The sequence below is a fragment of the Rhinatrema bivittatum genome, chromosome 6 (assembly GCF_901001135.1).
Source record: "Rhinatrema bivittatum chromosome 6, aRhiBiv1.1, whole genome shotgun sequence".
NCBI lineage: Eukaryota > Metazoa > Chordata > Amphibia > Gymnophiona > Rhinatrematidae > Rhinatrema > Rhinatrema bivittatum.
In genome coordinates this window covers 277,217,878-277,243,033 of record NC_042620.1, presented here as the reverse complement: position 1 = coordinate 277,243,033, position 25,156 = coordinate 277,217,878, and the positions used below count along the sequence as shown (strand labels likewise).

Genomic DNA, 25,156 nt, shown 5'->3' with positions numbered 1-25,156 from the left:
GAATTAGCCACCGTTGGAGATGATGCTGGGCTTAATAGACCTTGGTCTGACCCAGAATGGCAGTTCTTATGTGATGAGCATTGATGATCCCAATGGAACTGGAGACTGACTTGACAGACAGAAGAGAGATGGACACCACACTTGCTGTGGCCAGGCTAGTACAGTACAGGACCTTCTGGACAGCCCTAACGAATAGAGGAATAAGTGGTACACAGAGTAGATGGCCACTCCAGTCTAGCACAAAAGTGGCAGGAGCTGATCTGTAGTTGCTTGGATGCATGGAGCAAAACTTCTCAACTTTTCTGTTGTCTTATGAGGTGAACAGCTTGATCACTGGTCTTCCCCCAGCGACTGAACAAGTGTCCATAATTCCTGCACTACAAGTGCAGTTGTAACACTTTGCTGCAATATTCTTCTAATATGTTCTGGATCTCCAGAAGGGCATTGTGATGTCCTGCCTACGATCAGATTCAGAAGGTGACCTTGTAGAGGGCATAAGAACCCATACTTCCCTGCTTCTTTATACAGAACATGGCCACTTGATTGTCTGACTAGCTCAAGATTTTCTTTCCTGAAAGGTGAGAGAGCCCATAAAGCGTAGTGGCTGGCTCGCAGCTCCAGGCGGTAGATTTGTAGATGATTCTCCACTGGAGATCATGATTCATGGGTCCATGGTGCATTGGCGTGTGCTTCCCACCCCACAGTGAAGGCGTCAGTCACTTCATTCGCTGCAGTGGTCAGCAGAAAAAGGGAGGTGATATTGCTCTGGTAAAGGTCCCTGGTGAAACCTCACTTCGAATACTGTGTAAAATTCTGGAGACTGCACCTTCAGAAGGATGTAAACAGGATGGAGTTAGTCCAGAGGGAGGCTACTAAAATGGTCAGTGGTCTTCGTTATAAATCATATGGGGATAGACTTAAAGATCTAAACATGTATACTCTAGAAGAAAGGGGAAATATGATAGAGACATTCAAATATTTCAAAGGTTTCCATGCATAGTAGGTGAGCCTCTTTCAATGGAAAGGAAGATTTAGAATGAGAAGTCATGTGATGAGATTGAAAGGGGGTAGACTCAGGAGTAATCTTAGGAAATATTTCTTTAGAGAGGGAAGTGGATGTGTGGAAAAGCCTCCCGGTGGAGGTAGCGGAAACAAAAATAGTATCTGAATTCAAGAAAGCATGGGATAAATACAGGGGGATCTCTGAGGCAATGATGAGAATTATAATACTTAATTAACTTAACGACTAGGCATACTGGATGGGCCATACGGTCTCTTTCTGTCATCGTGTTTGTATGAATGCATAACGAGAGGCCCACATTTGGAACCTTCGGATTCATCCATCACTGAAGGGATGCTCTCATTCCAGGGGTCACCAAGATTTGGTGGGATAATGGTTGATAGAGCTAATCCCATTGGCTTTGGAACCCCATTGAAGGCCCCCATATGAAAATGAGTCAGAGGAGCCACATGCACTGCAGCAGCCATGTGTATGAGAAGGACCAGGCTTGACCTTGCTGATGATCGGTCCCGTTGGAGGAGAGACTTTACCAGGTCCATAAGCATCGTGGCTCTTTTGACACAGAGAAACACTTTCTCTTGAAGTGAGTCTGTCCAGGATCCTATGAACCAGGTTTGACTTTGTAAAGTGGATGAGGAATCCCAGAGACTGGAGGAGACATGAGGTCTTCTTGCGATACTCCAGAACTCCTGACAGAGAGGGACATGTTACCATCCATCCATCCATGTATAGAATATGCAGACTATCTGCCAGTGAAGCTGTGCTACCGCTACCATGCACAGAATATCTGGTAAGATGGCAGACCATAAATTTTGTAAATAAATAATACCACAAAGCATTTTGTGAATATCCTTAGGGCCAGTAGTGTGCATCCTTCACCACAATGCTGAGGAACCTCCAATGGATGGGTGATTGGAGGTATGTGTGGAGTTGTGTGCCTAGTATCCTTCAGATTCAGAGTACACATCCAATCCTTTGAATGAAAAGCAGAATTATATGGTGGGAGTTCATCTTGAACCTTTTCCAGACAAACCACTTGTTCAGTCTTGCAAGTCCAGAAAAAACTTCCATCCTCCTGATTTCTAGGGGACCAGGGAATATCAGGAATAACAAACCCTGGTTACACTTTTGAGAAGGGATAGGTTTGACCACCTTCTGCTGAGTCAACAACTCCAGCTGCTGTTGGGTAGATTGAGAAGGACCAGAGGTGAAGACTGAAATCTGTTGGGTTGGAGGAGGGCGAGAGAGCATAAGCAGTAACCATATTACACAATTTTCAGGACCCACTAGTCCCCAGTGATACAACACCACTTCAGGAGGAAGGATTTAATCTCCTCCTCTTCCCCCCCCCCGGAGGAGGTGAGTCTCTCAAAGTCATCAACAACTAGTCTTGAGCTTACGCTGTCTGCTGTTGAGCCTTTGGCTGATGCCTTTCCCTTTTGTTGACCTTGAGTGGGTGGAATTTGATGCTGAAAAGAGCAGAAGGGATGTCTTTGGAAGAATAGATGCTTGTAGGAAAAACATTGATGTCTGTGTTTTTCCTGTAAGCATCCATTCTTCTGCAGATGCCCCATTCTGCTCTTGGCATACTCCCACCCTTCAACAGCAGCTGCCCACTCAAGGTTGACAGAGGGAAAGGCTTCGGCAACACCTGGTACCCTGTCACAGCTAATAACGATTGTAGGATGGATTGATGCTCCTTAATCAGAGCTATCCCTTGAACTTTGCTGCTAAATAAGTTGTCTCCTGTGCAGGGAATATCTGCAAGACTATCATGCACGACCTTTCAGAGGCTACTCTTTTTTTTTTTTTTTAACCAGGCAAGCCTTTCAACTTCAATAGAAGTGGCTGAAATCCTGGCCACCAGAAGATAAGATATCTTTGCTTGCCACATCCTCATCTACAGGTTCTTGAGGGTGTTTTTAAACTGAGATAGCTGTGGAGTCCCCTGGAGGTGGAAGGAACTGAAAAAGCCCAAATATGTTTGCTTCCGGTTCTTTTCCTTTCTAATGCTGCTGGACAATGCCTTTGCCAGCTTATTCAAGAACTTGGAGTAGCAGAGATCATTCAGAGGAGAGGTTTGTTGCATCAAGTCCACTAAGGAATTTGAGGGAATCCCCAGGGAATCTTCTTTCCCCCAGTATGGGAGAATACCAAACTACAACCCTGATGATAATGAGGGTGACTGTGGAGGTCATCTCAGCTGTTCTGAGGGTGAAATGGCTCGTAGGAACTCAGAATGAACTGATTCCACTTCTTTCCCTTCTGATTTGTGATGGGACTCCCCTGGATGCTCTTGAGGAGAGGTATACATTGGTGCAGGACTTTTTGGTCAGTGCCACTATTTAGAAAATTATCCTTCAGCTTGGACAGGAGAGGTGCTAATCTCCCTCTCTGATCTTCAGGGCTTAAGGATGCAAAGAGATTCTATACTAGCCCCAACAGCTGGTCTCCCAATGGCTGAGGGACCCTCTGCGCTGGAGTTGGAGAGGAGGCATCCTCTTCAGAGATGCAGCTAAGCTCATCCTCACTGAGGGCTGTCGGTAAAGCTGAGGAGAATCTCTGCACCATGGCAGCTATATCCACTACTGGTTTTGAGGCGCTCCATGCTGGCTGTGTCAATGAGCCCCATTGAATGGCACTTTGGTCCATGAATAGTACCGGCAGATTATCCTTTTGTGCCATAGTGATGATAGAGGGCCTCTTGGGCCTATGCACCAAGGTGCTCCACTCTGGCACCATAGAGGGCACCTTGACATGTCATGCAGTGTGTGTGAAAACACACTAGAATGCGAGCTCTGCACCCATATCACAGATGGTGCCTGGGTCTGGGTAAAATGCTTAGTACTATGGAGGTCTTCCATGCTATGAAGGATGATGGGACCTACACTGATATGAGGCTATATCCTGCCTCTGAGGGAGATGGCCTCAAACAGGTCCTGTGTGTTGTTTAAGTGTTCTTCTCAGCACCGCACCTGGTACCATAGGTTTCTGCGCCAAGCTCAACCTCTGACCTGAGACAGATCAGGGATCTCTTTCTGCGGGGACGATTTCCCATACGGGAGCGAGAGGGGAAAGATTCCTCGCTTGATTTCCTGTGCTCCTGAATGAAGATTGGCTCTGCTGCTTAGTCTTGTGCCTACACTTCAGGCTTTTGCCCGTCAACACCTTCCTTGCCAGATCTTAAGCAACATCTGACCACAGCTGTAGCAGTTGGAGAAGTCAAGGTCCAGACCCAGGTAGCAATAACAGAGGGGGTATCCTTGATGGATATCCAGCACCCAGAGATGCAGGCCTTGAAGCTGCTGATCATGGACTTCTTAGCATTGGGCTTTCCCATGCTTCTCTAACACTTTTATTTATTTATATATATAAGCGCTGGGCCATGCTAGTACTATCAGATGATGTTACCCATATGTTATGGCTGATTCATGCCTGTTTATCACTGAGAAAAGAGAGTTCTTAGAAAAGAGGAAGAGTGCAAGGGAGGGACTGAAGGAATCCTGGAGAAAAGAGCAGGGGGAAGGAATCACATTTCCTGGCAAGGAGGAGGAGAGTGAATGGGGGGACAGGGATGAGAGATTGTCCAGGAGAGCTGCAAGAGGTATGGGTAAAAGAAGGATTTCCTAGAGAGGGGGAGGAGGATGTAGGAATAGATTTCCTGGAGAAGAGAACAGCAAGGGAGGTAGGGAGAGAGATTTCTGCATTGGGGGGGAGGGGGGGCGGGGAGAGAAGCAAGGTAGAGAGATTTTCCAGAGAGGAAGGGGGGGGGGGGGGGGGGGGAGAGATCCTGGAGAGTGAGAGAAGGAAATTCTTCACAAAGAGTGAATCGCCTGTGGGGGGCAGATCTCTCCCACCCCGCCTCCCAGCTCGCTGTCCAGATCTCTTACAGAATTTACCTGTTTGGCTGCCTGGACTCACCTGTCGAGATTCCTTTACCAAGACTCACCTGCTTAGCTCCTTTTTGCTCCTATGTCCTTGGCCCTTGATTTCCTGCAGCAAACTTTTATCGCTTCCTTTTTTGTCTTCCTTCTTCTCCAGGCCTGTGTCCTTTGCTCTCTCAATGGCTTTGGAGTCTTTGCAGGTGCCTGATGATAAAGCCTTCCTCTCCTTCAGAACTCAATGCGAGTCTGAGCAGGGCTGGCTCAGCAAGTACAGTAAAGGTGGCATTGGGATCTGGGTGCAGCCACCTCCACCTCAAAACAGCAAAGCCCTGGCTGTGCACAAGATTAAGGTAAGCCGGTGAGGAAGATATGTAATGGTGATGGTGACAGTACCCTGCAGTTTCTGTGCAATGAGAAGCATTGATGATCCTGTGTGCTGTGCCTGGGCTATGGTGGGCCAGGCTATGTAGTTGTGAGGGAAGCTTACTTGTACTCTGTCTGGAGTGAGTGTGTGTGTGTGTGAAGCTTGAACTTCTCCTGCCTGTACTGTAACTGTTCTGTGGTGGGGCAGCGCGTGTGTGTGTGAAGAGAGGTTGCACTGCTGCTGCCTGTACTGTATTTGTGGGGGTGTGTGTGTGTGTTGTATACCTGTGGTGGGGCAGCAAGTGTGTGGATATGTGTGTGCGCGCGCGAGGGAAGTTTGCATTGCTGTTGGCTGTACTATACCTGTTCTTTTAATTCAAATTTTGTGTTATTCAAAAGATGAATACAGAACAAAACAATCCCAAAACTGTGAAGTCACATAACACAGTATAGGATTTATACATATTAATCCCCCCTCCACTCCCATCCCCCAGTTGCATCAGATACTTTACAAAAGGATATCGAGAATAGTCAGTAGATACCATCCCGAATAACACAAAACTAACACACAAGGCATGATATTAGTTTTCACATAGCAAAAACAAGATCATTAATTCTAAATGTACCATTATAACAAAACGCATAAAATATCATATAACTCCCAATTAAGTGGGACCTAATGTCCCACAATACATAAGAGCAAACATGTTCAAATCTGGTTACAGAATGTCTCCTAAAAGCAGTAATCTAGCTTAACCTATATATATATATATATATATATATATATATATGATCTAAAAACTTGACAAAGTCTGATAGGGATGGTCCCTCAGGGTTCTTCCTGCGGTAGGCAATCTCACACCTAGCAGCTTGGAACATGTGTTGTAAAAATGACGTTAAGTACCGCTCATTTGTTAGAGCCGGTATATTTAAAAGGGCATATTTAGGTGACAGCTCCAATTCTGAATCTATAATTGATTTGAGGTGGGGGTTATGCTCTTTTATTAAGAATTCCACAATAACTGGACAAGCCCTCCACATTTGATAGAATGTTCCTATGTTTCCACAGCCCTCCAGCATTTCTCATCCATTTGTAGTCTTTCAAGGGTGAGGTACCACCTCAATAGGTCTTTATAATTATTCTCAATAATAGATGGTGATATGGAGCTGTTCCCTGTGTATAAGAAAGAAATATCCCACTCTTCCTCAGAGAAGAAACTTCTTATATATTTTTCCCATGCCAAAACGTGTAGGGGGATCTGGTAACTCCCCCATTTAATAGACAATACAGCTTTGAAATTGCCCCTTTCAATGTATCAGCCAAGTTAATTTTCAAAAAGGGTTTTGCCTTTAATTAGATCACCCTTTATCTTTAACATTTTGAGAAAGTGACATATTTGGAGCTAAAGAAAATCATTTTTGGTCTGACAAAGCTTCAAAGCTTATTATCTCTCTTCCATCCCAAAGGTATTCCATATGATTCACCCCTGTTTAGACCAACCACTATAGTGTCTCAAAACTAAGCCCGGTTTAAATGAAGTGTTATGATATAAGGTAAAATTATAAAAATATTCCTTCCAACCAACTATGTTGGAGTGCCACTGACCCCAGAGTGTCAATGTAGTATAAGTAGTAGATGGAACTACCTCTAAGGTCTCCAAGTCTTCTTGGATTGCCAAATCATAGCCTCCAATGGCATCACAGCCACAAAAATCTGTTCTAACACATGGTTTCCTTTCCCTCTTCCTGTGCCAATCTATAACAGCACATAACTGGGAGGCTATGCAGTGCCAAACAATATTAGGAGTTCCAAGCCCCCCTCTCAACTTTACATTACCTGACGATCTACTCTGGGAGGTCTTCTTTTCCAAATGAAATAAAAAAAAAAAAAAATCATTGTTGCCACAATTTTAACATATCATTTGAGACATGTATTGGTAATGTATGAAATGAATAACCCAATCTGGGAAGTACCTTCATTTTTATCGTAGCTAATCACCCCAACCATGATAATCCAAGTTGCTCCCATTTCTCGAGATCCCATTTTATGGTTTTTAAAAGTGGTGTGTCATTAAAACGTGACCTTAAAATATGGTTATTTCAAAATGCCTACAATGTAACTGAACGTAAAAATATATATTCTGCTATGAACAAAGGTTCAAGTCATATCCTTTAATAAAGATTTACAGTGACCATCATATAATGTCTCTGGTGCTATTAGACTTATTTGATAAAGCTTTTGGAGCCCGAGAACTTGGTATCTTTAGGTGCTGTTGGCTTATTAGTCAAGCCTTAGAGCACTACGATCAGTTTAATCATTGGTCACTGTGTCATTGTCGTGGCTGTGGCTGTCTTAGCTATGATTAACAATGTTCCAGAATGTGCACAATTAAAATATATATAATGTGCACTTATCTCTTTAATCTGGTCCTGAAGTTGATCCTCCGACGCTGTAGGGTTTCGGAGTATGAAACTCCTTCTTCAGGGAGCTTCAGGAAAACATGGTTATGTGCAGGCGAAAATTGGCTTAGGTTAGCCCATGTGACACTCTAATATGGTCAGCTTTACTCGCTGATTATGAAAATTGTTTATGGCTGAGAAGAAAAACCTAAGTTAGCTTAAGTTAGGCTCAACCTAACTTATGCTTTTCTGAAATCAGTACTTGCTCCTTCATGGACAGATTCATCATGAACCTAACTAAAGAACTCAATATCTCATTACTTTCCAACCCAGTCCAAATATATATATTTGCTACATCTTCTTTCTACTCCCTACTTTATATCCCTCCGGCACCGTGTTTAAAAATGCTACTTCATCCCTGCTCCTCAGCCACGTATATCCTTCCTCCACTGACCACCTTAGTCAACGTGTGTGTCTTTCGCTAAAAGGTATGATATATGAACACATCAAGTGAATGTAATTGTCTACCTATGATAATTATGTCATGATGTAAACCGTTGTGATCTTCACTTGGAACGACGGTATATAAAATGGCCAAATAAATAAAAACAATCAAATTATGGTCAAACAATTCTTTCAAGCATCTACAAAGGTGAATTCCCAAATATTTTATACTTCTCTGAGCCCACTTAAAGGGAAAATCTTATTCCCTGTACATACCCAGATCAGTCCAGAGTTCGTTTTGCTTCCCTGGCAGCAGATGAAGAGAGAAAATGTCACTGACACTGAGCATAACTTAGTGTGGAACCTGCAGTTCCTCAGTATTTCTCTGTCTCCAGCAGATGGTAGATGGTATTAAAACCTGCAGACTGGAATATATTAAAAAAGAAAAAGAGAAGATAGATTTCCAGTTCCTTCCAGGGGATTGTTAGGTCCTGGTGGGGCCATCCCCCCTGGTTTGAGATATACAAGCAGGGGGTTGGAGACCCTTGATGGTAGCTCACTCTGAGATTCCGTGGGGGTGTATATCTGGTGGTTCAGATTCCTCAACCCCCATGAGGCAGCATTGGTTCCACTGTTAGCTCTGCATTTCAGGTGCCGTCTAAGCAGGGAAGTATCGAATTTCAGTTCCTCTTTGTTCTGGGGCTAGTTACAGTAGTGGAAGCAGTTAAAAAAAACAAACAAAAACAAGGAAGAGTAACCAAGAGGCAGTAGAATTGTTGTGCCAGTCACTCCGGGCCTTGATCGCTGCTTCAGAACTGGTCACCCATGGATTTCTTGAGGTTCAGGGAAACGGGGTGGCGATAGCAGTGCGCTACTCAGGCTGCGTGGCAATGGCATGAAGCAGACAGTGGCATTCGTGTACAGACTTGCGGTTGCGCCTAGATTCAGTTGGCTTGTATTTTGTGTACATCCCTGGTTGGGAAGGCACTTTGGGGGAGCCCAGCGCTAGACCGAAGGCTAATGAGTCTCTCAGGTGACAGGGTCTAGCACTGAGGCTTTCCCTGTCAGCGAGGGAATGGCAGCCATTTTCGATTCCCTAGCAGTGTCTGCGGGAGAGGGAGGGGAATCCCCTCCTCAACAATCCCTGGCGGTTCCCTGTCCTGTGGAGGTGCAGAGAGGCACTTGCACTGAGGAGGATGAGTCTCTGGTTCTAGTAGAGGTCTTCTGCCGGTTTTAATTTGCTTATGTGCAAAGCTTGTTTCGAGGAACAAGCAGCAGGAGATGCTGGCTCTCGCCACCAGTCTCCAGGGATTCTCAGCTGGTCAAGAGGCCTGAGTTGTTCAGAAGCTCTTCAGGCCTTTGGTGATTTTCAGTGCCAGAGGTTGAACGGATATGGGCCTAAATGCGTTGAAGGTGCAGGCAGGCTTTGCTTAGCCGCATGGTAGACTGCAGCAGTGATTCTTTTCCCGTGCGCATTCTCCCCGCATGGTGGTCATGTGTGCATAAGGCCACGGCCTAAATTTGAGTGCGCACTTGTGTGACCTAGATTTGAGTGCGTATTTGCACAGGTACTTGTGTGTGTGTAAGACTGCGACCTAGACTGAAGCATGTATTTGCGCGGGTACTTATACGCATAAGAACATGACCTAAACTTGGGTGCGTATGACCGTAGCCTAGACGAGCTCGTATTTGCGCAGATCTGAATGGGAGTGCCATTCTTCTGGGTGGCATTGGTGTGCGTGCAGGAGGCCACCTAGATCTGAAGTTCAGGAAAGCTAGGCGTCGGGGATTATCTGTAGTCTGAGAGCAATTCAGTCCTCCCTCTCTCTCTCTCTCTCTCTGTGTCAGTGCTGTTTAGATGCTCAAAGTGATTTGACTACTACAGCTTTTGCTGTAGTAGTCAAATCACTTTGACTACTACTCCCATCCCCTCCAGAAACACCATAGGTTGAGGGGATGTCCCAACCTATGGTGGGACATCCCCTCAACCTATGGTGTTTCTGGAGGGGATGGGAGTGGGAGGTGAGGCGAGGAACGATTGGTTCTCCTCCTCCCTTGTTCCCGATAGCATCAGCTTCTCCAAGAGAGAGCAAGATTGGGCCTATGGGCTCTGGTATAGATTCATCCTATTTCTCCTGGGTGGATTATTTCCAGGGCCTGCAAACCTTTCTGCAGGGGTGCCCAATGAAGACGAAGCAACTTACTATGTATGGATTGTCTGCTTGGGTCTTCCATTTGTCAGTCACGGTGGGCAAACACTACAGGGAGACTGTCCCTGGTGATGTTCATAGGGATGTGGATCATGAGACATCTGAAGATTCCGATGGGGACTTGGCTTTCTCACCTCTATAAGAGGGAGAAATTGTATCAGATTGAGAGCCATATTGGATTCTGCTCAGACTTTTTCTTTTTTCACAGAGATGTCTTGCTGACTTTGTTGGCTCAGACCCTAAACACGCTTGGCGTGGCCTGAGTCCGTTGGCTCACACCCTGAACATGCTCAGTGTGGCCAGAGGTCAATTTTAAGTTAAGCATCCTGTTTCTTCTCTCCCCCCCCCCCCCCCCATATCCAATTCAAGAATGAATTGACCTTGAGTGGAATGCCCTGGAGGCAAGTTTTAAAAGCGGAGGAGAAACAATTTTCTTATATTCCATCTATTTCATAGTATCGAAGAAAAAAAAATAAAAAAGAAGAGTCATTTTTGGACAATGTGATGACGGAACCAAGAATCAGGTGAGAGGCTCAGGAGTTGATTATTTGGGCAAAGCAGCACTTGGAGCGGTTGGTGGCGTCTCACATCGCTGGGGTGGACAAGGTTCAGGCGGATTTTCTCAGTTGGAGAAAGTTAGACCCAGGGGAATGGGAGTAGTTGGAGGCAGTGATGTGTCTCATTCACAGAAGATGGGGGTACCCCATATGAACTTAATGGTGACCAAAGAGAACACCAATGCATCGCAGTTTTACAGCCGCCGTAGAGACAACATTACAGAAGGAATCGATGCTCTGGTTCTGCCGTGGACTTGAGGGATTTTCCTTTGGCTTCCCTCTGTGGCCTCTGGTGGACAAGTGATTATTGTGGATAGAGAAACATCTGGGCAACATGATCGTGGTAGCTCCAGAGTGGCCAAGTCGACCATCATTTCCAGATCTGATCAAGATGGCCATAGACAGGTCGCTGAGGTTTGGACATCGGTCGACTCTTTTCCAGCAGGGCCCAATATTTATCAGGTCAGGTGGTTCACTTTTGTCTTGTGGTTTCGCTTCTGAGAGAAAATGATTGAAATGGAGGGGATATTCCCAAGCAATTATTTCCTCCTTATTGCAGGATAGGCGACCTTCTACATTGTTGGCGTATATTCAAATTTGGTGGGTCCTTGAGTCCTGGACTGCTGTTGATGGATTGCAACCTCAGCCTGTTCAGGCTACAGTGTTGCATATTTTGGCTTTTCTCCAGGAAAATTCTGGTCAAGGGACTGGCCTTTAACTTTGTGAGAGTCCAGGTAGCGACATTGGGTTGTCTCCAGGGTAAGGTACAAGGGTATCCTCTGTCCACACATCTGGATGTTATACGGTTCCTTCCGGGAGTTAAGAACTTGCGTCCTGAGGTACAGAACATTTTGTCTGTCTTGGAATCTGAATATAGTCTTAGAGGATTATGTGAACCACCAAAGAGGGCTACATCTAAGGACTTGACTCTTAAACACAGGGAAAGTGGTTTTCTTGGTGGCTATTTGTTCAGCCAGGAGAATTTCAGAGTTCCAGGCGCTGTCAGGTCGAGATCCCTTCTTACAGATTTTGGATTCGGGGATATCTTTATGCATGGTATCTTCTTTTCTGCCTAAGGTAGTCCTTGAGTTCCATCTTAGCCAGACAGTGGAACTTCCAGCTTTTCTGGATTTGGATTTCTCTACGCCTCACGTGGGGGAGCTTAGGCTCTTAGATTGGAGGCATGCATTATTGAGGTATCTAAAGGTCACTAATGATTTCCATAGACTGGATCACCTCTTTGTACTGTGGAGTGGTCCAAAGAAGGGAGGTAAGGCATCTAAGGCTGCAATTGCACAGTGGCTGAAGGAAGCGATCAAGTGCCGGGGGGTTTAGCGGGCACTCGATGCATTATTAGGCAACCTCCTGGGCTGAGTCACAACAGGTGTCTCAGCATGAAATTTGCAGGGTGGCTACTGGGAAATCATTGCACACATTTGCTAGGCAGTGTGTGTGAGGGAAGCTTGCACTGCTGCTCCCTGTACTGTGCTTGTTCTATGGTGGGGCTGTGTATGTGTCTGTGGGCGCTGCTGCTGTCTGTGTGTACCTGTTCTGTGGTGGGCTGGGTGTGTGTGTGTGTGAGGGATACTTGCACTGCTGCTGCCTGTACTGTACTTGTTCTATGGTGGGGCTGTGTATGTGTCTATGTGTGCGTGTGGAGAGGGAAGCTTGAACAGCTGCTGCCTGTGCTGTACCTGATCTGTGGTGAGGAAATGTGTGGGTATGGGTGTGTGAGAGGGAAGCTTGCACTGATGCTGCCTGTACTATACTTGTTCTATGGTGGGGCTGTATTTGGAGCTTGCACTGCTGTTGCCTATGTTGTACCTTTTCTGTGGTGGGGCAGTGTGTTTGTGTTATACTCAGTGGGGCAGTGTGTGGGAAGCTTGTACTGCTTCTGCATGTACTGTACCTGTTCTCTGGTGGGGCTGTGTGTATGTGTGTCTGTGGAGCTTGCACTGGTGATGCCTGTGCTCTATCTGATCTGGTGGTAAGGCTATGTGATATGTGTGAGGGAAGCTTGCTCTGCTGCTGTTTGTGTTCTGCTTGTTCTTTGTATAAATTAGGGGCTTTGCTTTCCATAGATATCAGTGTGGGGACTTTGAATGGTACTAGTTTCACTGTTAAGAATTAGAAGGAAATAAATAAGGCATGTACACCTCACAATGACATTCCAAGAACATAAATACTATGATGGGTTAGTCTAAGATCCGTTGAGCTCAGCATCCTGTTTCTTATAGTGGCTAGTCCAGGTTGCAAGTACCTGGCAGATCCCATAAAATAGATCTATTTCCTGTTACTCTCCTCCAGGGATAGTAATAGGTTTCTTTCCTCATCATCCTGCCAGACCAATCTAGATTTGTACTATTTGTCCCTCTACTAGCAGATGGGGGAAGAGAGCAAAATCTTTGCATTGATGTCTTTGTACCCTATGTAATCTGGTATAGCAGGGTAAGTCAGTCATTCTCTGCCTCTAGCAGATAGTAGGACTCCAATCTTGTTCAGCAGGAAGGATAAGCAGTTCTTGGGGCAACAGCCTATGGCAGTTTGATTTCCCTAGTGGTTGATGGGACTGAGTCTGGGAACTATGGATGACTGTCTTTGAGGCTGAGCTTCCTTCCTGGGGTAGCAGGATCTCTTTGGAGCCTGAGATTCCCTGCCTTAAGAAGAAAAGGTGAAGCCTTGCAATCTCAATAAAGTAAGAAATACTCCAGGCCTGCAGGGTAGATATGGTCACCTTTCCTCTTCCTGGTTCTCAAACAAGGAAAGGGGGAGGAAGTGTGGTGTGCACCAGCAGCCTAGCATAGCCGGCTCCTTCTGTGATAGCGATGCCCATAAAAGGGAGCTGGAACTCACTGCCATGGAGGTAGACGTGGTGCAGCAGTCAGCATTGGAACCCTACAAGACTATGGCAGCCATATTCCCCATGTTGTTGTTATACGGGAACATGGCTACAGCATGGTTCCAGCTCTCATCAGCTGCATCAGCATGATCATGCACAGGCCTCTGAGCCGAAGGTGCCCTTGGACAGTAGGGGGCAGGAAATCTCCATGGCACAAAATTTATTATAAGACGAAAGTGGCAAGGGGGAAATGTTTTCAGGAAGCCACCTTTGGAACAGGCCCTGTGGATGAAGAGGCCCTGACTGGAATCAGGACAGGAGCCTCTAATAAGGGATTATTGTCCCTGGATGCCCACAGTGACCTGGGAGAAAAAGTGATAGGTGAATCGGACTCCTGTTAGAAAGCAAAGGAAGGTTGCTGACGTCTTCAGAAGGTGATGATTCAGCCGTGTGGTTAATTAGAATATAGGAGTTGGGAGCCCTCATTGCAAGAGTCTTGCAGGCTTTAAGGCTGACTGAAGAACAGCCAAAGGATGTGTCACCTAAAGGAGACCTATCCTGGCAGGGGTAAAGAAGCCTACTAGCACATTTTCCATACATCCAGCTCTCCAGGATATGATTGGGGCTGAGTGGGACAACCTGGACTTAGCACTAAGGTTTCAAAAGCCTATGGAAGTTTTGTATTTGCTCCATCAGAATGAGAAAGCAAGCGTATTTAGAATACCAAAGGTGGATGCTCCGTTAACGGCAGACACAGAGAAGCTACAATTCCAGTTGAGGGAGGCACAGCACTGAAAAACCTTCATGATAGAAAGGTGGAATCCCTGCTCAATAAGTCATTCTAGTCAGCCTATCGCTTCAGGTGGCAGTTTGCGGGGGGCTGTGTGGCCTGTGATGATTTCCTGGATCCAACATTCTCGATCAGAGATGGAGAGGGAGATAAGCGAGAAGATAGCCTGCCTGGAGTCTGGGCAGTATTTTTAGAGGATACCTTTTTCTATGATTTTGTTAGAATGTCATCTCAGTGGGTAGTGACAGTGATGATGGCCAGATCTCTGTTGTGGTTGAGAAGCTGGTCAGTGGACTTGTCATGTAAGGCCTTTCAAAGGGCGTCTACTCTTTGGGGGAAGAGCTTGAAAAACTGATGGAAGGATTTAGGGGACTTGAAGCCCCAGAGGCTTCTGGAGGATAGGATCACGGGCACTATGCAGGAAGCTTCCTTAAACATCACCTGAGAGGGGTCAGGCAATACAAACCAGGCAAATTACTCTGTAAGGAGCAACCATTTCGGGGAAGTAGACGAGGGGGGCTGAGATGGAGGGCACAAGGGCCTATAGGATCCAGGCGACAACAATGACAGTTCAAAGGGCCACGTCTCCCTGCTGCCAGTAGGAGGGCTACAGTCAGTTACAATGATATTACAAGGCGTGGACTGCATCACAGGGGACCAACAGATCTTTGAAATCAATCAGAGAGGATACGCCCTGAACTGAGCATACCTATACTAGAAACATTTGTCTCATTCTTTTGCAAGTCCTCAGCAAAGAAGGTGACCATTCAAGCAATAAAAGAGAGACTGCTTTGTCCAGACACAGTGGTGCTGGGCCCAGAATCAGAAATAGGAAGAGGCAGGCATCCCATTATTTTGTTGTCCAGGCTTTAATTTCAAAAGAACACACCTAGAACAGTATAATCTGAGAAATACTACAATATCAGTTAAACCTAATTAGATTTTATATCAATAATTTCTTTATTACATAAAACAATTACAAAATAATATTATACAGTAATGAATACAAAACCTTCTAAACTAAATTTAAAGTATCAAAATATACCTCCTTTAATAAAATCTCCACACATGTACTATCCTGGACTCACCACAACCCGCTCAACTCACATCACTCACACTTCCCTAAAATTCATCAGCTAAATGACCTATTTAAATAAATACCATTGAGAAGGCACCATTATCCAGAACAGACTCTAAATTATCAAATTTATCATAGTCATATAAGAAAATTCCCAATATATATGGCAACCAAAAAAAAAGGTGCACTTAGCTTGTGTAGGACTGAATGAAAGTCAGTGTGGTAAAGTATAAACAAGGTTGCAGCTGAAGAAGATTAAATAATCCTGAGACCGTCTCAAGGTCTATAAATGATCTCATATAATGAAAAGCTGTTCACTTTTTCTTCTTGGAAAATGGTGTTCTTGAAGTTGCTGCAAAGCTGCTTCACAAAGGGTGTTATTTCTTAAAACCACTTTAAAGCCACAGGAATAGAATTATGGCTTCCTTATTCCCTCTCTGCACTGGGGTCAGGAACTCAATTCAGAACGATGGTACTCCATTTACTTCCTGATTCCGTAAATCATTATCCTGAAAATAGTGCCTCAAGATCTCAAGTTACAAATAATATGAGAGCGTCACCCAATCAAAAAGTATCTCCCAACCCTGCAGCGTTTTGGCACCTAAAACTTGCCTGCATCAGGTGAACTCTTATTTTTTTTTTTTTTGCTCTATGAAGAAACATACAAACATCGTATCATGAGAACAACCCCCCACCCCGAACACATATCACAAGATACCCGTTAATACCCCAAAAGTAACTCACCGCGGTTACCGGCAAGAACTTCTCCACATCAATATGGGAGAATAAATCCTTCCTCCTAACTTAACACAAAAATATTTAAATGAACCCTATCCAATGACAGGGCACGTAATATTAACACCGCTGATTGAGGCGCTTCCCTCCTATGGAGGAACTTCATTAGACTCTGGATGTGACAGACCTACCCGAATGAGATTTCTCATTTGAATATCTACCTCTATGGAGAAAATCTATAGCTACAGACCTGAAATTGAACTGTTGTAAGAACTATGAAAAAACTGCTAGGTTACGGACATGAAATAGAAAAAGACACCACCTGAAATTAATAAAAGGAATCCCTCTCAACCTCCTTATTCAAACCCTTTGGGGCTACAGTATCCCATTTAAAAATATATAATTGTTCTTTGCATAACAGTACCTTACCTAAATCACCCCCTGTATTATTGCATGTTTGTAACTTTTCTCTAATACTACAAATTGCAGATCGTCTATAAGCTGGCCAAGTACATTCTATTGTAAATCTAAGGGTGCCTCCATTCTACCCCGTCTAAGGCAACTCAAGTGTTCCTGGATTCTGACTGTTGAGTTTGTGGCATTGTGGACCCTTGGTCGCTGTGAAGTTGACTCCGCCTGTGACATGGGGAGGAGCCTCGTGGGGAGCACAGTAATAGGCTAAACTCAGATAGCAGACTCAGATAGAATGGAAGGCTTTATTGTACTGCTGTAGGTAGATGGTATAAAGCAGGAAGATAAGGCACTGAGGTCCGCGAGGTGCCAATGTGTTCAACAGTCTCAGAAGTAGATTCTCACCCAGATGTTTGAGAGGCGGGGACCCGCGGTGCGGGCAGTGCCAAGCCTGGTGGATGGAGTTGGAGCACCGGATCGTAAAGGTACTCACAGGAGTGTAGGCATCTTCCTGGTAGAGATGGTGGGACCGAAGGTCCGTGGTACAGGATACTAGAACAGTAGGCCCTCGAGGAGTGAGTACCTGGTAGTCCAGAGGTCTTGTAGAATAAGAGAGAGAGAGACCCCCGAGGAGCTGTTTTCTCAATTAGTAAGGCCCCGAAGGGAGATGGAAGCAAGGGACCCCCGAGGAGCGGGTGTCTTGAGCTTCTGAAGGAGCGAAGCCCTTGGGAGTGTACAGCAGCGTCTAAGCGTGCAGCGTAGAGCGGTCCGAGTAGCTTAACTGAAGTCCTTGCTAACTCAATGGTGGTAGCGAAGCAGAGGCTTGAAATACCCGGAGGTATTGACATCTTGCAGTGGGGACGCCCCCGAGGTTCCTGCCGTGACGTGTATTTGAGCTTGGAGAGGTGCGCACCCTAGGAGGCCATGGGAGTGAGCATGGCGGACTGGAACTCCCATGCTAGACTGGAGACGCCGAGGCCCTCGGCACCGGAGGCAGCCATCTTGCCCAAAGAGGAGGAAAAGGGAAGAAAAAAGAGGTAAGGCAGAGCGGTCGCAGTCGTCTCTGACCGGACACAACACTGACTTTAACGGGCCTACTGGTTTTCCCAATATAGACGAGCTCACAGGGACGCCGTATCAAATAAATCACACCCGCTGACTTGCAGGACATGAGCGAAAACAATTTAAAGGGGCGATGATTTGCTAAACTAAAGGTATCGCCATTAAAAGTTAAAGGGCAAACACTGCAATGTATACCGTTGTCCTGCAATCCCACGTTTAATATTAAACGTGAGATTGTTGACAATGCGGCTGATCGAGGTTGGATCACCAATAAAGAAATGGATTTTCTGAAAGTACCACATCCCATTTGTTCAGTGTTCTATTGTTTGCCAAAGATCCATAAACATTTAGGCAAACCACCTGGATGACCTATAGTGTCTTCCTGTGGTTCATTGCTAGAACCGTTGTCAATATTTGCAGATATTTTTTTACGTGATTTTGTTTTCCAACTACCATCTTATATTTGAGATTCAAGACATGTTATCACTATGTTGGAACAGTTGGAATTGCCCATCTCAAATTTGTTTATGATGTCTATTGATGTAGCCTCTCTCTACATCAATATTCCCCAGGATAGAGCAATTGATATTGCATGGCATTTTTGGATAAGATAACTGGACCATTTTGGGTACCAACCGATTTTTTAGTAGACTAGACTAAGTCCATTACCATCAAGTTGACTTAGAAAATAGCCACTACTATTACTAGCATCAGTAGTGTGGGATATACTTAGTTTTTGGGTACTTGCCTGGTACTTGTAGCCTGGATTGGCCAGGATGCTGGGCTTGATGGACCCTTGGTCTGACCCAGTATGGCAGTTTCTTATGTTCTATGTATGTGTACTAGCAGTTCTTCCTTTAAGAAAACCTGATTATATTATAAATTAAATTAGATCACAGTTAAGCTATGAGATAGGTCTAAAAGACGAAGGTACAGTGGATTTTTCCCTGGCTTAGCCAACATAGTAATATATGCTTTGTTAAAGTCTACATGGAAAGCATCTTGTTTAATGGCCTCTGAGAAAAAAATCATTCATCAGCTTCACTATTTGCAAACAAAGGCAGGCGTTAATTTCGGCCGGCACCGGGAAAGTGTACAGAAAAGCAGAAAAAACTGCTTTTCTGTACACCCTCCGACTTAATATCATAGCGGTATTAAGTCAAAGGCCCCCCCCCCCCCCCCCCCCCCCAAAAAAAATCAACTCGCGGGTTGGAAGATGGAAGCTCTATTTTGCCGGCGTCCATTTTCCGAACCCGTGGCTGTCAGCGGGTTAAACAACCAACGCCGGTAAAATTAAGCGTCTGCTGTCAAACCCGCTGACAGCCACCACTTCTGTTAATAAGGGGGTGCTAGGGACACGCTAGTGTCCCTAGCACCTCCTTATTACCGGGGGCCCTCATTTAAATACAAAATCGAGCGCCCAGGAGAGTGGGCGCTTGCCTCGGAGCGCCGGCTCTCTCGCGCATTTTACTGGATCAGCCCGAATGTAAAGTTTTTAGTTCTCAAATAATGAGTACAGATGTGTGTTTAAAATGTGTGCTCCCCCATGCAAATTCCATTTAAATGAAGGCATTAGCTATTACTCCCCAATGCAGGGAGGTTCAATTAAAGCCCTAAAGGTGTAACTCGTGGTTCTTTTACTCTGTGAAATTTAACTCCTGGGTCAGAGGTGGAGTAAACATTTGGGGGATGAGTGTTAGTCTCTGGTGCTGTGTCCCAGTGAGGTCCTAGACTGAAGTTCCTGCATTCAGGTCTTGGGCTTGGGTCTCCCACATCTGGAGTGCACCACCTCACCTGGGAGCCCCAAGAGCTAATTTTATTCCATCTCTCACCCAGGAGTAAAATTTCCAAGACAAAATAAAAGCAGGCTAAATACTGGGGTACTCAAGTCCAGGACTTATAGGCCATAGATCCTCTGCCTTGGGTCCCCCAGGATAGACGGACTTGGGAGTTACCGGGACAGAGTCTCTGGCTGGACTAATGTTTTGAAGTTTTAAAAACGGTAGTAAAGTTAGTACACTTTTCAACTTTGACTGGTTTTAGCACACCATTTAACTCTGGTTCTAGCTAGCATTTTGTTTTAGCATCTTACTTAAACTCCTGATGTATTTGCATACCATTTGCTTACATCATTAGGCGTTAACTTTTATTTTTGCTCATGAGTAAAGAAAATGTGTGCTGAATATTAGCAGTCACTTTACTTGCAATATTACAATGGGCTGTGAGACACACCTCCCTATCTCACATCCTTCCACCTCCCTTCTCAAATTCCAACCTTCTGACCTCCCAGTCTCAATGCTCCCAGCTTTAACTGCACCTCCCCAAGTGGGCTCCCTCCACCCTCATTCCCAGCTGTCCATCTCTCTCCAGCTGTGCAAGAGCAGGCTTTGGGGGTGGACTTTGCGCGTACACTGGGCTGCTGTCTTGTCATTGCTGACTGCAGACACACTGAACCAGGTTCATAGGGCAACAGGAGATGCCTGAAAATGACATCTGCACAAGACCACCTTCCTCTTTAATGTGCAGGCATTCAACTGCACTTTCTATAATGTTAGTCTAGTGGAAAGAAGGCTCTAGCACAGGAGATCATAAGCTGTAGCTCAAAGGGGGAATATTCAGGAGTAACAGGAAGGGTATAGATCCTTGAAATGACCTCTCAGGGGTGATGAATAACAAAATTCAAGAAAGCCTGGGATAAGCATAGAGGATCCTAGTTTTGAGGAAGTGAGGGGGAAGCCATACATCAGCTGAGGTCTGTGTCACTGGACCAGGAAGCTAGATGGGATTTGTGGCCTTTATATGCTGTCAGATTTAGGTTCCTCATGTTTTGGAATGCTGTCTAGCCCAATTATATAGTACATTGTTAGTTTTTTCCATTCTGGTTTTTTGTTGGAGGCTTGGGGGGGGGGGGGGGGGGAGGGTCTTGCTAGAAAAGGATGTACAGCTTTTCACACAGATTTGTGTTATGTTTTTTTTTCCTATGGGGGCAGTTTATTGTAGCTAATTTCTGTGTTGGCTACATTGTTTGTGATGGTCTTATCCATAAAATTATGAGTTGGAAAAAAAAAAAAAAGATTCAGGTTACTTGGGAAAGCTGTAATGGCTATATTCTGTACTTGGTAATAGTTCTGATGATATCTTCTTCTCTAGCTGTTTGCATTTTCCCAGGCTCAGTGCTGGGTTTGTTTCTTGGTTGGGCTGGGGATGCTGCGGAGGTGACATTCACAGCCCCCAAAGAAAAGGAGTGTCTGCAATTGCTCTGTGGTGCCAGCTAGTGGTCAGACTTAGCATTCACAACTGCCAAGGTATAGAGCGAGCTATATTGTGATGCCCCAGCTGACTGTTGTTGCAGCAATGGCACCCCAAGGGGGAGATAAAAAATAGGGGACCTCCAGATAGTTGCAAATAAATGCTCATTGTGCTATTGCCCCCAAAGATGAAGGAAGACAGTGCTCTGCCAAAAAATAAACTCATTTAGAAGCTTTGGAAGTCAGATTTCCTTTTGGTTAATATGGGGCTTGTCCTTCCTAGCCTGGCTCCCTGCCCCAATAAATGTAAACCCCCTCCTTCCTCCATGATGAGACAATTAAGGTAGAGATCCTGTACACTCTGATTCCTTCCATTAGTTAACATTTTGCCTTCAGAACCTTTGTTCCTCACTTCACTGTCACTGGCAGCCATGTGGCCCATGACCTTGCTATTAGACTGCTGTGTCTATATATTTCTCATATACATGTAAAATTACCATGGCCATAAAATTATCTCACTCAGTGCCTTGTAAAAATCTTCACATCCTTGTACAGATTTGACATTCTGCTGTCTAACATGTACAAAGGATTAATGAGGACTTTGTTTCACCGATCTATAGAACGCACTCTACACTTTCATCATGAAAGAACAGTTATAGAAATATTTCAAAAGTAATTACGAATAAAAAAACCAAACACCTTGCATGAATCTTCACACTTTGTCAACAAATCCAAAATTAGCTCCATTTCAAAAAATTGCCTTAACAAGGCCCATAATAATTTAAAAATAGCCCGCCTGTGTCTAAACACAGTAGTTGAGCTGATTCAAATACTCCTGGATTAGGAATTAAGCTGGTTCCTTTGTATGAAATGAAGCAGAGTTCAAAACATGCCAACCTGGGAGTTGGCAAAAGAATGCTAGGATAACGTTATTCAAAGGAACCGACTGAGGCAAATGTCAAGGTCTGTGAATAGCCCTTGGGATGCTGTCAGAACCATCATTGTAAATGCATGGCACTACTGCCTTGATCAGGCTGTTCCTCCAAAGTTGGTAGTTATGGGTTAAAGAAGCTCCTGCGAAAGGTCACTATGAAGCCTAAGATTATTTTAAAAGAACTAGAGATTTCTGGCTGAGACTGAAAATGCCGACTATTCAACAATTTCAAGATTAATCCACCATGCGAAGCCTTCATCTCTTCCTTAGACGCAATGGGCCTCACCCAACTTATCCACTCCCCAACCCACAAAGCAGGTCACACCCTCGACCTTATCTTCACCAACTCACTCATCAATGTCATCCACTCCCCCACATGCCTCCCCGTCCCCTGGTCCGACCACTCCATCATCAACACAACTCTCTCCCTACAAACCCCATCTACACCCTCTCCCTCTCAGCCTAAATCATTCCAATTTCGTAAAACCTGTCCCCTAGAAACCCTTGCCACGGCTTGCTCCAACATCCCAAATCACATTGACCTGGAGACAGCAGATAGTGCCATATCCTCCTGGACTGAAACTACCCAAGAAATCGCTAACAAATTATGCCCAGTCATCCGAAAAACTATCACACAACCCAAATCATCCAAAAAACCCTGGTACACCCAGACACTCAAAACCCAAAAAACCAAGCTTAGAACAGCAGAAAGACTTTGGCGCAAACATCCCACTCCTGCCTCAAAAACCAGCTATTATCAACTCATGCATGCATACAGAAATGCCATCCAAACAACAAAAAAAGAATACTATGCCAAAAAAATTCACCACCTCCAATTCAACCCAAAGGCCCTATTTACCCTAGTCTCAAATCTTACTAAACCCATCGTGTCTACACCCCAAGTCCCCCCCCTCACAGACACGATGCAATGAAATTGCCCTTTTCTTTAAGAACAAAATATCAAATATCACAGCCAAGTTTAACCCTAACACCAAAAATTCCTCTAACACCAACAGTATAACCCCCCCCACCCCACACACTCCCACCTCTCTCTCCTCTTTTGAACCCTCCTCTACCCTAGAAATAGAAAACATTTTAAAAAAGATGAGACCCTCTTCCCACCCCTCAGAAACTATCCCTACTAAATTACTACTCGCTATTCCTAAAACAATAGCCTCTTCACTCTCCAAAATCGTGAACTCTTCCCTGGAACACGGCCTTGTCCCTATCCCCCTGAAACAAGCCGTGGTCAAACCCATTCTAAAAAAACCCTCCCTCGATCCCTCCAACCTATCTAACCTCCGTCCCATTTCCAACCTCCCCTTCCTCTCCAAAATCATGGAGAAACTAGTTAACTCCCGTCTCTCTGACCACCTAGAACAAGCCAACATACTCCCTCCAACACAATATGGTTTCCGAAAACACCTCAGTACAGAATCCCTTCTCCTCTCCCTCACAGACACTATCATCAAAGGTATGGATGCCGGTAACTCCTACCTTATCGCCATGCTAGATATTTCCGCCGCTTTCGATACAGTAAATCATAACATCCTCATCAACACTCTCATCAGCATAGGAATCACAGATACCGCTCTTTCTTGGATAAAGTCCTTCCTCCAAAACCGAACTTACACAGTCCTCACCGACAATTTTACATCCCCCCCTGTTAATCTCGACTGTGGCGTTCCCCAAGGATCCTCCCTTTCTTCCACCCTTTTTAACATCTACATGCTCCCCCTCACAAACCTCCTCTCCAACCTTGGTATTACACACTTCATCTATGCCGATGATGTGCAAATCCTCATACCCTTCACAAATTCTGTACTCACTGCTCTTCAAAAATGGAACACCATTCTCACCTCCATAAACCAACTCCTCACTGACATGCACCTAGCCCTTAATCCGCAAAAAACGGAACTCCTCCTCATCTCCTCAAAACAAGCTTCCATACCCTTTCCCTCCACCCTCCACCCCCCCAACTTTCTCTCTGACACAAGAAACCTGGGGGTTATTCTCGATAACCAACTAACCTTCAAACCATACATCAAATCTATCCTTAGCAGCTGTTACTTCAAACTACAAACCCTCAAAAAACTCAAACCTCTTCTCTACTTCTCTGATTTCCGCACAGTACTTCAATCTATAATTTTCTCAAAAATTGATTACTGTAATGCACTCCTACTTGGTCTCCCTGCTACCCACATCAAACCTCTACAACTCCTTCAAAACGCCACTGCACGCATCCTAACCAATGCCAATAAGAAAGACCATATTACTCCCACCCTCATTAATCTCCATTGGCTTCCCATTCACTCACGAATTATTTACAAGACCCTTACCCTCATCCACAAAAGTATTACTAACGAACATTACAATTGGCTAAACCCACCTTTCCTCCCTCGTACCTCCACAAGACCCACCCGCTCCTCTCTCCGTGGTACCCTCATTCCTCCTTCCATAAAATCCACAAGACTCATCTCCACCACCAATAGGGCCCTCTCCCTCGCAGGCCCTTCCCTCTGGAACTCCATGCCTCCTGACCTACGTACCGAAACCTCCACACCCACTTTCAAAAAGAAACTCAAAACCTGGCTCTTCCTCCAAGCTTACCCCCAATCATCTTCATCTCTCACTAACACCCTAACCGGATCACCACCTCTCACCAGTACTCCCCCTCAGGACCTACACCCGACACCCACCCCCTCCAAGGACCCTCAAACCTAAACAAAAAAAAAAAAAAAACAAACCTTGTATATAACCTATGTATATATTAATTGTCCCTTGAACCCCTGTACATATCTTTTCCTTCAGTTTTCCTTTTTCACCCCTCCCCCCCTCCTTTTGTCCCGTATATCCCTACCCTTCCCTCCCCTACTTATTTATCTAGTTAATTGCCATGTTACTGCATTATGTTACAAACTGTTCCTTGTAAAGGCCTTGCCTATATATTACTTGTTATAAGTTATCTGTAAACCGGCACGATGTGCAAACGGTTGTCGGTATATAAAATCAAATAAATAAATAAAAATAAATAAAACAATGGCCTGTAGCAAAGGAAGGCAAGAAAGAAGCCACTGCTGAAGAAAAATATAAAAAAAAAAGGCCTTAACAGGCAATACGATTGAACAATCAAATTACAAAAAGACGTATTTACCAAAAAAATTATAATCTTAAGGGACC

General features: G+C 44.9%; 1 protein-coding gene across 2 annotated transcripts in view; it reads left to right on the top strand.

Annotated features, from left to right (window-relative positions):
* The window catches only part of LOC115094319 (START domain-containing protein 10-like), a 47,888-nt gene that overhangs the window by 2,100 nt on the left and 20,632 nt on the right, over nt 1-25,156 (top strand). The window contains exons 1-2 of one of the 2 annotated variants that reach the window (XM_029607258.1): nt 495-578; nt 5,063-5,255. In XM_029607258.1, coding sequence (XP_029463118.1) covers nt 5,085-5,255 — 171 coding nt within the window. In that variant the 5' untranslated portion in view covers nt 495-578; nt 5,063-5,084. Of the gene's footprint in view, nt 1-494; nt 579-5,062; nt 5,256-25,156 lie in introns of those variants that run through there. The other variant, XM_029607257.1, reaches the window with a different exon arrangement.